Here is a 14,206-nt window from a genome sequence, read left to right as displayed (position 1 = left end):
ACACACACACACACACACACACACACACACACACACACACACACACACACACACCACAGCTCAGAATAACCCAAACAATGGAAGAATATCGCTCTACAGTAATTACAGGCTGGGCAAAGTGCCAAGGCCATCGGAACACGGTGCGACAGTTCAAAAGGAGGCCGAGCTTCGCTGCTGCGATCAGAGCTGAGTAACGTGACCCACAAGACACCGAACACCACCTTCAAACAAAGCAGCAGCATCTCCCGTCACATGGTAATTAGCTCCGGGGTTCAGCCCAGCCCCTCCGTCGGTGTTACAGTCATTGTGGAGAGCACCTGTGTCGGTGAGCGCCTCACTGCCCAGCGGGCTTTTCTTACCCATGATTCCTCTTGATGCTTTAATTTCCACTTTCACAATAACACCTCACACAGGTGCGGCTAACAACTAGAATTACAACTTGGAATAGTTGTGAACCTGGCGACCAGCGACGTTTAAAATGCTGCTAAGGCTTGTCTGGGTTGGTAAATGTAGCTATGAGTGTTGATGAATGTGATAAAAAGGAATTACACAAAGCCACGTATTCAATATACTTAGAATGAATCTCGATTGCAGTTTAAAAAGTAATGTGGTCAGTTTGAACGTCACTGTTGACGAGATAGATGGATCTGACCATCTCTCCATTAGGACACAAGGCGACTCATCAGCAGATCTGTCAGCAATGTGAGGGTCAGTTTAATCTTTACCATTAGCTTGGGGGAAGATGATGTTATTACTTGAAATAAATGTTCTGAATAAATCGAAACAAGAAGAAGCTGATATTAACCACCAACACGCAGAATCCTTTTAGAAAGAGAAGACTTAGTTAAGGTTTCTTATGTGGATAATGTGGCTCACAGTCTGACATCATTTTATTTGGCTGTCAGGACTGAAATGTTTCGGGAGTAATATGGTAGAACAAACCTATAGAACGAGGGGTTAAACCTAAGACCCGTGGGCCCAAAACCAGGCCGCAAGATGTTCCAATCCAAAACCAAACAAACCACCAAGCAAATTGCAAACTTGATTTAGCGGACACAACAACCAAGACCCTCATTGTCATTGACCAAGCCTCAAAGTAAAAAAAAAACAGCTTTAAAATAGCCCTCAAATGATTTCTATAAGAAAAAAGGGGGGGGGGGGGGGGAAACTAACAGACAAAACTGCTTAAAAAAAAGAGCCAAATTGGTTACAACAGTCAATATTTGACTACAAAGTGCTGTGAAAGAAGGTTGTAAACTACAATCGGGGACAAAAACAGCTGCAAAAAATGAAATGATTGCCTTCCTAATTCGTAATTAAAACTTCATAAATGCAGCATAAGATATCAAAACTATATGAAACTTTAAGAGTTACATTAGCCTGATTTTTTGTGGTTGAATGTTTTTCATCGCTCCAGTTAAATTTTGTTTGGTGGGAAGTGACAAAAACGTCTCTTTTGGTCATAAATCATAAACATGATCGAACCATCTCAACACTGTCTCTCTCACTTTGTCACCAGACCGTCCAACAATTGATCCCACATCTTGTTTATTCTGCTCCAACACTTCCAGTTCAGCCTCTTGTCTTTTAGTGACGGTCTCTAAACTTTGCAGCGTAGCTGGTGTCACTAATGAAGTACCAACTTTCTCTTTAAATGACTGGAACTGTTCCGTCACAGGTCACTTCTGACACTCGTCTCCATCCAGTCCATGGATGGAATTTTTTTTCTTGTTAAAACATGTACAGTATATTGGTGTTGGACCTCAGTTGGAATTTGCTTGAAAACCGGTAGTTTGCAATTTATTTGGCACTTTTTAGAACCAGAATCGCCCACAAGGGGGCGCACCCAAATACAGGAGATTTTGATTGTGCTCATATGTTATCGTCACCACAGGAGGCTAACGTCATAAACCCACCTCTGTTGAATATATCTCCAACCACAATGTTGCTGCAACACTCCCAGCCGCTCTCCGTGTCTGTATATACATGTCGCGTCCGAACGTTTCACTAATTTGGGACGAAACCAGACGGAGACGCATCAACCTGCGTTTGGAAAGATTCCAGCTGTCAGGACTCGCCTGCAGGTCAAACCGGTGAGCCTCGCAGCTTGTGCAACATTAGGATTTTTTTTGTGTATGAGGCCCTGAAGTGACGGAAGACAGACAGCAGCTAACCGCTAATCACTAGCTGGTAGCATTAGCCGCTGACGGCACAAGTATAAAAGTCACGAGAAGAAGTTGAAGTATGAAAAAAGGTCAGAATGAGCTCTATGTTTGATTTTTTTTCCCGAATAACTTATAAGAATTGATTTAAGGTAGACTGGATACGCGAAAATACAGGTTCTTACTCTTTAAACTCATGTCTGTCTCTACTCCCTTCATACACACAGTTTCAGCTTCATGGAACCAAGCAGAGAATCGCTGACAGCTTCGGGAGCCGGCAGCTTCCAGGTCTCTGCAGCTGCTGAATGCAATTTACTGTAACATGTAGTTACCGTCACTGGTGATGCACTGGACTTGAGGGTTCTGGGTTCCTGGTCCGCACTGCTTGTCATTGTCGGGGACGCACTCGTCCAGCTTGACCACCAGCCAGTCGTAGCAGCTGGGGTCCTCGCACGGTATCGCCTCAACCAGGTGGGGGCAGTTTCCAGTACCGCCGGTCGGCTCGTTGACGATCTTCCTTTTCCTGAGTTTGAAGCCTGGAGGGGGAAGCGCGGGAAATGAGTTCAATAAATGAAATTAAACACACACGCAGTCGTCTGCTGAGGAAAACCCCACCACAATTAGACAAATATTAATGTGCAATAGTAAGCACATTACCTCCACTGCGTTTGATGATAAGCATAACAGTGCACTTCACTCCGCGGTCCATTAAAACATGAAGTTGACAGATATTCAAAGCACTTAATGACCGTTTCAATTCTGCCCTCATTAAAATAGCTCCTATTCAAAATCTCTGCCGCTTGCAGGAATCCATTAATTTAGTTGGGTCTCGCTCTCCTATGTGTTTCTTTGCTCAAGGGCATGAGATCCAATGACCCAAGTCCCGGGAAAAGAAGGGGGAATGTCAACTCCAGCCAAAGCCAAGGTCACCCACCCCCTAATCCCTGCTCCTGCTCAGGCCTGATAAGGCAGCGGAGCCCCGGAGAGCGCTGCGGGACTCAGGTGGAGGAAGCGGAATTCCCCCTTTTCCATTTCATTTTTGTCTCTGTCGCCTCTCAAAAAAAACCCTTTATTTAATCACGCAGGTCAGCTGAACATGTGCTCCTGAATGTCTCGAGCCACTGATGGGAGGTTTTATCTGTTGGGGGTGGGGTGGGTGGAGGGGAGGGGTGTCGCATGAAGGAAGATGAGGCTGGGGGTGCAGGGAATTCAATTCTATCAGGCATCACTCAGGAGCGATCTGCAGGGTGTGTTATGAATGGCACGGCTGGAAGATAGCGGGGCAGAGCGAGGTGCCGCTGTCAGAGCTGGAGGCTTCATTTTGACTGAGGACACATGAACATGGAAGCAATCACACGTGATGATCTATGGGGTGCATGATAGCCCGGGACGGGCTGTGCACACACTCTCAAGGACAGGTGACAGTGAAGGTACCAAATAAAACAAATATGATAGGATGGGATATTACTCTGCGACGGCTGAATGGTTCATCTTTTTCTGATCAAAATGACAGTTTGAAGGTGCCATTTTTTAAATGTCTTGAGCCTTGAAATGAGTGTGTTCTCTCCCTTGACTATATAAAAAATGGGGCCACTGGCGGCTTCCTATGATTCCACCTCTTCCCCTGGTGGCTGGTTGCAGTGTAAAGTCAAAAACACAGAACTAAGTTCAGTTATGATTACCAGACCCGAACTCAAGAATGCCTACCTAGAATTAGAATCAAGTAGAATACAAATCTGAAATCTCAAATGATTGAAACAACAACTGATGAATTTCCCTCCCAGAAACAGAATCATTCAATGTGAAGTTGGACTAATGGCAGTAAAATTCATATTCAATATGCCCCATGATAAACTAAAGAATAACTTGCATATGTTTTAAAAAATATATATAAAAAAATCATTGTTCTCCTTAGTCTATCACAGCTGGTCTGTTGACATTATTTAAGCTCATAAATGTCCATGATACCTCCTCCACATTAAGCAACATATAAAATAAAAAAAAATTATAATAATAATTTCATAGGCTAATTCACAGTTTTTCCCCCCCGGTCAAAAAACAAATCTTAAAAATATATGGTCATCATGTATATGTATCTGTCTGTGCTTATTAAGTGTAATGACCTTAAACTCAATATTGGCTTTGGCCTCTCAGGGCCCACCAGCAATATCTCTGCAGGCCACCAGGGGGCTGCGGCCCACACCTGGCATCTCACTGGTCTAAAACAGTGATTCTCAAGTTTCTTGGATAGAATCCACAAAGAGTACTACACATTGAGTATCACACCCACCGATCAATAAACAACCTCAAACTACCTCTCATTTTCCACCCCAAAAAACGTGTCTCTTGCCACATAACATGTAAAATCTCTGAAATTAAGAAAAAACCTCTTACAAAATTACTATACAAGTGAAAATTTAGAATACATTCATAAAGTGTCAAAGGTGAAATTTTTATTACATTTATAGATCTTGTTGCCATTTTGTTTTACAGATTTTATTTTCTTGGATTTTCCCACTTTAGCTATTTGAGGCATCTTGTCTATTTTAGCTGCTTTCGCTGTTTCTGGTTTGGAAAAATATTGATTGGATTATGAATAAACCTGACAAGTGTACATCCATTTTTTTGTTTACTTTTTATGTATGCAGTTCATGGTTTTATGTTTTAATACTTTAAAGAAGCCAAAGACGTGAGGACAGACACAGGACGAGATCTTATCTGGTAAAATGTTCCATACAGGAATATAATCCTTAAAGGAAACATGCAAAGGTCAAACATGCTCCAATACAAACACTTCCTTCAATGTATTCAAGCATTTTGAAGATTTTTTTTGTTTCGGATCCTCTGCATACATCGTGTATATTTGTGTTGACTGACTGACAAGATGTTTTTTGTTGTGATTACCGTAAACCTGGTAGCCCTGGTACCCTGATCATTCCTGGCATGCTCGCTGCTTCCCCGGCCTTTAGACTTTCCAAATAGATTTCAAAATGTTTCATACAACATCAGCAATTTCATTTTGCTTTATAGACGCAACCCCAAGTCGGATATTTTGTGGTCTGTTTCACTCCTGTCTCAATGTAGTGGCCGTTTCCTAAGGTTTCTTTAATTTCATCAGTAGAAGTTTTTTTTTCATTCTGGCCTGATTTTCCAGACACAGCAGCGACCTGGATCAACTTTACCATCTGTGTTAATGCCGGAACAGGATGCAGTTGGTTTCAGGAAGTAGCCAAACTAAAAAGCCTGCATCCCCTGGCTGGTGTCTGGATGAAAATGATTTTAGATGCCAGCTTGAAAGCCACTAATGCTCAGTCAATCGTTGAGTTTCCTTGTTTGCTTGTTGACTCATTTAGCATTAATGTCCTCATGATATACTCTGCAGAAAGAGCTAGAAAACATCACAAGGATGACTTACAACCCTTGCGTATACAAAAATCTACAAAAGTATATAAATGATACTGACTAAAGACGGAGGCCCCTCTGGGGGCAAGTGGACACCGTTTGCTTTAAAGGATGGTGGGCACTAATAGACCGGACAGAAAAAGAACTGAGATTGTGTGCACCTGAAGGGCAATGATGGACAAAAATACAAAAAAAAAAAAAAAAAAAAGTGCAGACAGTAGTCGTAATAAATCCAGATGCTAATTAACAGACCCTAATTAAGATGACACAAAAAGGAAAATGTTTTAATTGAGACTATTTGTGGAAGTTAAATGCATCATTAGATGAAGTGTCATATGTAAACACAACAAAACCATCTTTATGTGTTCTATTTTTTCAAAAATTATAATCTGTGTTTGTAGGAATAACTTACTTTAATCTTCAAGCAAGCATTTGTGCTTGGTGTGCTACATGTTTAGCGTTAGCTGGTGGCTCCATGTTTAGCGTTAGCTGGTGGCTCCATGTTTAGCGTTAGCTGGTGGCTTCGCTTCCATCCCAGTTTCATGCAACTTTCTCTGGTTTACTGAGGAATAGTCCATGTGCGAGGTTAAAAATATAAATGATTAAATGACTTAATGTTCTAATTGTGTTAATTTGAACTCATTAATTGACTTCAGAGTATGAGTGGCAGGAACGAGCAACCGTCACACAAGATTCTCCTCATCATGGTAATATTATGACATTTCATGCAGTTCGATTTAAAATCAGAATCCAGTCAAATTCAAATGAATCACAAAGATTGTGAAATGAACTAATTTGAATTCTAAGCAATTGTACCTCAATTATTTCACACCTGATGCCCCCAGGGTTGACGTCAAAATCCCCCCAAAATCAAATAAACATGATTAAACTGCACTTCTGCAATGCTTGTGCACATGCAACATGTGATGAAACCCCCCCCAAAAAAACCCAGCATAGTTCTTTTTTTTTATAGGTACAACAGAAAGAGCACTGCTATTCAGGAGATCTGAAGTACTTGATTATTATAAATTGTATCGTAAAGACAACATTCTCTCATGTGTTGCATATTCAACTAACACTCATGTCAGTCTTACACGAAACTACAACAGGTGCAGCACATTCTGAGAGCCGTCTTTAAAATGACGAGGCCGGTGTCAAATTACAAGTTGGGAGTAAATCTCGCCCCAGTTGGAAAACGTGAGGATAAGAGGCAGAGTGATGGATGAAAGGCTTCCCATCACACATCAAACACGGGCTGACGACTTGTTTGCGAGCCAGCTTCAGATGGCACGACGTCACTCGCTCAGCCTCCATGTTTTAAACTACGCAATTTACTCCGTCATTGTCTGCTGATATCGTTGCATGCGCTATTTCTCATTAAGCAAGAACACTGGTTGAGCTGTGTGTTCTAGATGAACCTATCTGTCTGCACAAACACAGTTAGGACGTCATTAGACGGGAGTGCAAACACATCAAACTGAGCAAACTGACGCTCGCCTCTTCAAACACACCCGAGCGATTCTCCCGTCCAGCTTCAGGGGGACGATGAAGAGATAAGGATCCGGAAAGGACCCAGTTTGAGTCACCGTCTCGGCGGATAATGAGAATCGGGGCAAACGCACTCGAGGATCTGTGTGTGTGTGTGTGTGTGTGTGTGTGTGTGTGTGTGTGTGTGTGTGTGTGTGTGTGTGTGTGTGTGTGTGTGTGTGTGTGTGTGTCTGTGTGTGTGTGCTCGATTTACAAGTTCGCAACAAGCGAGCCAGAGTGGCGTATAGAAGGGAGCAGGCGGGCGCGAGTGAATCCATCATTAAGATGCATGGGGAAGGATTTGCAGCCATCCCTTCCATTTGAGGCGCTTCATTAAGGCAGAGTCAACATGCATTAGTCATTGGGGGAAGGGGGGGCTGCTGGTCCGGGATAATTAGGGTTGAAGCTGCGACCACATAAAGCCCATTGACGGACTGCAAAAACGGCCGGGAGACAGAATCTGGCTTTCATCGCAGTGTAATGCTTATTGCCCCGAAAAAGAGATGAAATTTGACTTTTACATCTGAACAGCCTACAAATTAAAATCATCTCATGTGAGGAATAATATTGGCAGTGGAGAAACAGGACGATGGTGATCATGATCAGGAGCAAAGCAGCTTGGTCTCATTTCCTGAGCACCAATTAGTCCAGATTTGTCATCTTATCTGTGAAATTCAATTCAATGGCTGATATCAGGAAGCATCACTTCCAGAATTTAACATCAGATAGTAAAAACAATCCTGTCTTTGCAGTAATTCCTTTTCTTGATTTCTTGATCAGTAATGAGCTCGTAATTACGAGTTAATGTAAAGTTAGTTTTTGAGACCGAGTCACTCTTTATTTTGTAGTAACCTGTACAAGGCTTTCTGTCGTTTACTCAACATACTTTATTCTGTTTAAAATCACCTCCCCTCTTTAGGTACAGAAACTACTTCGGACTCTTCTTTTCCTTCTGTGCAAGTTCCCAGTTCAAATTGAAAATTGGTTTCGGGAACGCGGTCGCTTGTCTCTTCTCCATAGCTACCGCGCCGGGAAGTGAGTGTCTGAATGGGCACCAGTGAAATAAAAGACTATTTTTAATCTGCAGGTCAAAACAACTGTGCCCGGTAAAATTAATCTTGCGATAGAACCAACCATTCTCAAAGGTAGAGGATGTAATCCAGCTTAAATGTTGACTCCATTAACTCAGAAGGTGAAGCATGTCGCAGGTCTTTGAATCCGTTGAGTCGTGAACGATCCACTTTTTCTCTGCTTACTTCAGTCGACAAAGTGGGACACAATCTGAAGGAGCCTTTGAAATCAAACAGTCCCGCTAATATGTCTTCAAAGACCCAATTCACTCGCTCCTCGATGACTCGAATCACACAGCGGCATTGTGATTCTCCTGCCTGGACGCTCACCTTTCTTGGCTGCCTGGTCTTGACAGTTTTCGTAAGTGCACGGTCCCCAAGCGCTCCACGACGAGACCTCGCACTCCACGGGGCAGCTGATGTGACACAGCTGGGTGGTGTTAGGAGGGATGCCCAGACACAGATCGCTGTCCACTGGGCGCGATGCTGTGGAGAAACAAACAAGAAGGACGCACCGTAAACATTTCACTGTGTTTTGTACCAGGAAATTGGCAAAATGTTGAGATTGGAGTCATTTCTCGCAGTAATGGTTTGTTGTTTTCACCACGTATACTCTGCATGACAACAAAGACTTCAAATTTAAAGGTTATTATGGCACTATTTCAAACACATACACATGTAAAACAGTTTGAACACATACAAACATACGATATGAGGAGAATTGGTGTAATTGTTTGTTTCACAGGCCCCGTTTACACGACAACTTCTTTAAGTGAAACTGGAAACTTTTTTCTAGTTACACGACTCAGAGCCACTGAAAACACAACTTTATTAAAAAGGCTCTGACTGTACAGATGGCGTAAATGCTGCCAAAGTGCATGCACACCACAGCCGTAGTAAATAGTTCTTCTGCACACGCTCAATACATGGACAACAACAATGTTTGCCTCCCGAGTGTTGTGACTCCCAGTCCATAATCTCCTGGTAATTTTAGAGTTGAGAGTCACCGTAGTAGAAATAATGATAATATTTCAATGGATGTACTGTGCGTGTGGTTTCTTTGCAAAAACAACCAACAGGCAGGCCAGACCAGAAGTCAGGAAGAGTAGGAACGCTTAAAACTGACATCTTAACCCAAACAAACATTTTGATATAAACTATATTCTATTTTTCAATATCCAATTTTATCAAAATCTCAGCCCTGGTTAACATCGGTATCAATCTGCCAAAAGATTATATTTATTCTCTAATGGCTCTTAGTGTCCATTTAAATCAGTCGGTATGGCCCCAATATCAATGGGATTCTTGTACTCTGCAATAGAGAACAGTTGGAAACAGTCCGATTGCTATTGCATTGATTATTGGCAGACTATTATTGATATTAAACTACATGGGGATTGTTTCACAAAATATCACCACACGTCATCTAACCACTGTTCCAACGGCCACCATAGTTTAAGATCAATCAAGTGATGGCAGGAAAGTGGATTGAACCTAATCTGAATAAAAAAAAAAGAAAATGGTTTGAATTAGCAAAACAAACATTAGATACTCACACAAAAGTGTGTTGAATCCTCCACTGGACTAGTCAGTAACTTTATCTTTAATTTGTCCACATGTTGTTCCATTAAACATCCATTTTCTTCTCAGGAGCCTTTTTGTTCTCACGTTTCGTTTAAAACATTAGAACAATAGCCTCTTTGTTCTCCTCCCCTCCTTGCGAAGTCGTCACAGACATAACGGAGGCTGATTAATGGAAATCTCTACACAGACTGACCTTGTTCAGGTGTCTCTGAGCCAGATGGTTCTTTCTTCCCTGCGCTGTGCTTCCAGCTGCCAAATGAGGAAGCGGCGATGCCACGCACCCACTGCCATCAATTACCTGACTCCCACTCCTCTTCCAGCTGAGGATTCGTGGCATCGCCGTCGTTCTCGCAGCTGTTGTACAGAACCTCACAGTTTGATGCCCAGTCGAGCTCACTTTGATCATCGTCATCGCGACAAGCAAAACAGCTGATGCGACGCAGGGTACCACGTTTACATCCCATTACACCTCGCTGCCTTTTACGACCAAATAAATGATGGGAGCCACCAGAAACAATGAGGCTGATATTAATCGAGATGCATACGTTCAGATCAAAGTGGGGTTGTCAGCTGTTTTTTCAACTTCCGAGTGAATCATCTGATTTCCAGCAGTGTGGAAATCAAATCCAGGAAGAAACAGGGTTGGTAGATTCCCGTGAAAACAATGTGGCTTGGCTCTCTGGCTGCCTCACCAGTTTGTCTGAAATAAGCTTTATTTAATCACCATATCATTCTGGAAAGCTGTTGCTGAGATCCTCTGAGGTGAGCTATACAGCGGCACAGTACACTGTTTTATCACAATATATGTTCATATCACAAACCAGGGACTGAATACTGTGCATGGCAACATATTTGGCAACCTGGACGAAGCCCAAGCGGTCAAAGAGCAAAAACTAACCTTCAAGGCCCGGTTTAGGATGTTTTAAAGTGAAAATACTTAAATCTTGTTGCATTTTTTCCAGTTTATTTAAATGGTGAAACATTTTCTGTTGCTGAAAAAGGCATTTTGGCTTTCAGAAACCTAAAGTATTGAAACACGCACTTCCGGGCAGTAAAAGACTTTCGGTCCATTTGTCTGAAGACGGACAACACTAACGGATGGATTTGACGGTGTCTTCAACATAGTTTAAATTCAAACAGGAACTTAGGTTGTTGAGCGGCTCGGTGTTCAGCTCCCCAGACAATATGTCTGTCACATAAAAACCCGATAAAAAAATCTATACAAAACTGACATGTTGCACTCTCTCATAACGCAGCCCGGAGAACTGAAGCCCTCTTCATTAGCACAGTAGAAGCAGTTACGACAGCAAGCCTGAAACCCCTCCGACTTGGTGGCTACTTCCACATTTACACACCTCCAAGGCAATGATTCACACCCTGGCATGCTGAAAGCGCCTAGAATCAAACAAGTTGTGAACAGACAAAAACTTTTCTGCGAGCGCTGACGGGCGCAAGCTGCAGAGGAAAGAGAAGAAGTGGCTCTGCAGCTGCACTGGCAGAGCTCCACCTCATTTATTATACCTATTTCATGCCTCTTTCTCCTTTCATATCTGCAACGGGACGCCAAATCTAGCTGTAATACCATCTTTAATGTCTCCCTGCTTGTAGCCAGAAGCACTCTGCGTAGCACCTGTTAGTTGATATGCAGGCGGGGTCCGCTCGGCTCTGAGGTGAGGGGGATTGGTGAGAATGATCTCGGTTAAAGAAACTGGCAGCGTCCACAGCATCTTGACGACGGGAGATGTAAGCGTGCGGCTGGCGGAGCGCGTCAGATCTGAATAATGTCTGACAGCGGTTCGTCCACGCCGGCCAGATGGAGCGAGACTTACTGTGTCAGTGCTGGATAGGCAGGGGGTTTGTGACCAGGGCACACTCCCGACACAGAGAGGTCGCCGATGCCACCAATTCACTTTAAAGCTTGTGTTTCTAGTCCTGCATTAGAAAATTCAAACAGCTGGATTTGTCGCTTGCTTTAATTCCCCTCGCTGCCTCCACACACGACTGGTGAAATGCACGAAATTCCAGCATAAGCACATGATTTTAAAGCCCATAAACAACTTTTTGTGCCGAACATGTGGCTCCAACAGATGTGAGATGAGGCAGGTTTTTATCTCGGCCATTAGAATATCCTGAAAATTTCCAGTCACACATCTTCCCTAACTCTGTGGTTTGAATTGAGACATCAATAGATGAATTCCCGCATTAATTAATAACTAAACTGAGAGAGGAATCCAGCCTTCCATTTATCTTCTAAAGCTGCTTCCTGCAAATGAAGGTCACAAGACGGTGTTCTTGTCCCAGCTATAGCTATAGCAGTAGCCCTGGCTAAGAGACACTGAGATTTCAGGACCTGAAATCAGTTAAGTGTAAATAGTTGTATAAAAACAGAAATGAGACAGCCAGTAAGTTCATTTAGTTCAACGGGTGAAATGTTTGTTAAAACGCTGATTTAGATGGCTTTAAAACATTCTAAAACTGATACAACAAAAACATATTCATGAAGTGAAATGTAGAGTTTGAGAAGTAAAATTTGATACCGTTTCTCATGTTTTTCAGAAGGGTTGTGTTCCTAAAGAAAAAGTTCTTAACATTAATGGTGGAAAAAGTACTGTTTGGTAGGTTTGAAGCCAGCATGTGTAACAGTAACCTGTTTTCAAGGTGTGAATGTCACTCATTGCTTTTGTTGTATTACCATTGGACTTACATTGTGCAAAATTCTCTTTCTACTGGTTTTCCAACAGTAATAATCGCCCCCCCTACCTTGAACCTAAACTTAAGATTTCTCATCCAAATCACTGACAAGTCCTTTTTGCTTCATCTTGGTGTGTAGTGACCATTAAAAGACAGACCGGATATTTTGCCTTGTGAATATTGAGAACAGAAGGCAGTTTTATCTTGATCATAGAAATAATTTACATTTTGAAGTTAATAATTTCCAATCATGTATTATTAGAAATCTGTTATTTACCATCTAATTAATTGTTTGGATCCAGTGAAAGGGAAGAAAATCTTGACTGTGTTGTTGTTTTTCCTTCAAAATGTCTGGAGACTTTCTGTATTTCTAAATCCTTCCCAAGTGTCGGCGATCCATTAAATCATAGTAACCCAGTGACCGGGGACAGCGCGTCCAGATGGCATCATCTCAGAGCCAAAGCAACACATTTGGAGCCTCTTTTCTTTGGCAGAGCGAAGTCCTCGTACTGTTACTGCTCCTGACATGTCTGCGCTCCGATTGCTTCCTCCAGCCTGGACATGTATCTGAGAACCTTTCAATCATCCAAACACATTGAGTCTACAACATGGGGTTTCAGTACCACGACGATTACATGATGAAAACTAGAGGCACGAGACTAAAAATCTGAGCCAGCAAACAAGATATCTTTAGTTTTCTGGTTTTCTTCCATCTTCTATACCACATTTGTCCATCTTGGGGTCATGAGGTGCCGGAGCTGTTCCAGCTGACTGTAGGGTAACGCTGTGGAGGGACATCGTTTCACATTATCAAACAGTCTGCGTTGGACTGGCAGGTCCAGGCCCTGTTGGAAAAACACTCCTCTTGCACCAGTTGGATGCTTTTAATTTCTACTGTCAGTAAGTGTGGATGGATGGAGTAGGAGATGGAGTTTCTTTAATCTGTTGGAATGTTTTGTCTTGACGTCTGCAGCCCAGCACTCCACAGCAAAGGAGATGATAACGACAGACTGGAAGAAGATCTAAATCATCTTGTCGCGTGGATTGAAGGAAATGAGTCTTCGCAGGAAGTTAAATCATGTCATGTCCCGTCGGCCGCTGTGTTAGTGTGCCATTCCAGGTTATTGTCCCGGTGAATACCCAGGTATTTGTAGAATGTGACAATTTCCATCGTGGAGCCATAGGCATCACTGTGAGATTTACATACAACAAGTCGAGCGTCTTATTATCTCTTGTGGTGAATTTCACAAACTAGTAGAAGGTGGGAAGCGAGGAGGCGAGAGAAACGTGGTTGAAGTCACATGTGATCATGATGAAGGCAGAGCGATGATTTGTTTGTAGGCCTGCATTTATAGAGTGGATGACGTCACATGCTGCTTCTGCATTCCCAGAAGGACGAATGTAAACAGTGACGATGACAACGTTTGTAAATTCCCTGAGCGGGTACTATGGGTCCGATAGCAATAAGTGTGCTGCTCGAGCTGCGGACACAATCTGTGACAGAGACATGCCCGGAGTTACACCACCTGGAGCTACACCCCCCCCCCCCCCCGTCCTTTCTTCTTGCTGCTCGCGTTGGTATCTGTCTGCTCGTACTGTGTGGACGCAGGGATCAGAGCCGGCTATCTGTTTGTGTAGCCATGTTTCGGCGAAACACATAATACTGCACTCTCTGTACTCCCTCTGCATTCTGGTGAGCACTTCAAGGTCATCCGTTTTATTTGCCAAGGACCTTACAGTTCTCCAAAATGACCACAGGGATGCAAGGTT

At 42.8% G+C, this 14,206-nt stretch overlaps 1 protein-coding gene across 1 annotated transcript in view; it reads right to left on the bottom strand.

Moving 5' to 3' along the window:
* Positions 1-14,206, bottom strand: part of LOC308123195 (thrombospondin type-1 domain-containing protein 7A-like) — a 142,200-nt gene that overhangs the window by 50,584 nt on the left and 77,410 nt on the right. The window contains exons 5-6 of the mRNA XM_080485539.1: positions 8,492-8,647; positions 2,495-2,698 (exon numbers count right to left, since the gene is read on the bottom strand). Coding sequence (XP_080341665.1) covers positions 2,495-2,698; positions 8,492-8,647 — 360 coding nt within the window. The remainder of the gene's footprint in view (positions 1-2,494; positions 2,699-8,491; positions 8,648-14,206) is intronic.

This window comes from Lipophrys pholis (assembly GCF_963383615.2).
Source record: "Lipophrys pholis genome assembly, chromosome: 17".
Taxonomy (NCBI): domain Eukaryota; kingdom Metazoa; phylum Chordata; class Actinopteri; order Blenniiformes; family Blenniidae; genus Lipophrys; species Lipophrys pholis.
This window is presented reverse-complemented; position numbering and strand designations above follow the sequence as displayed.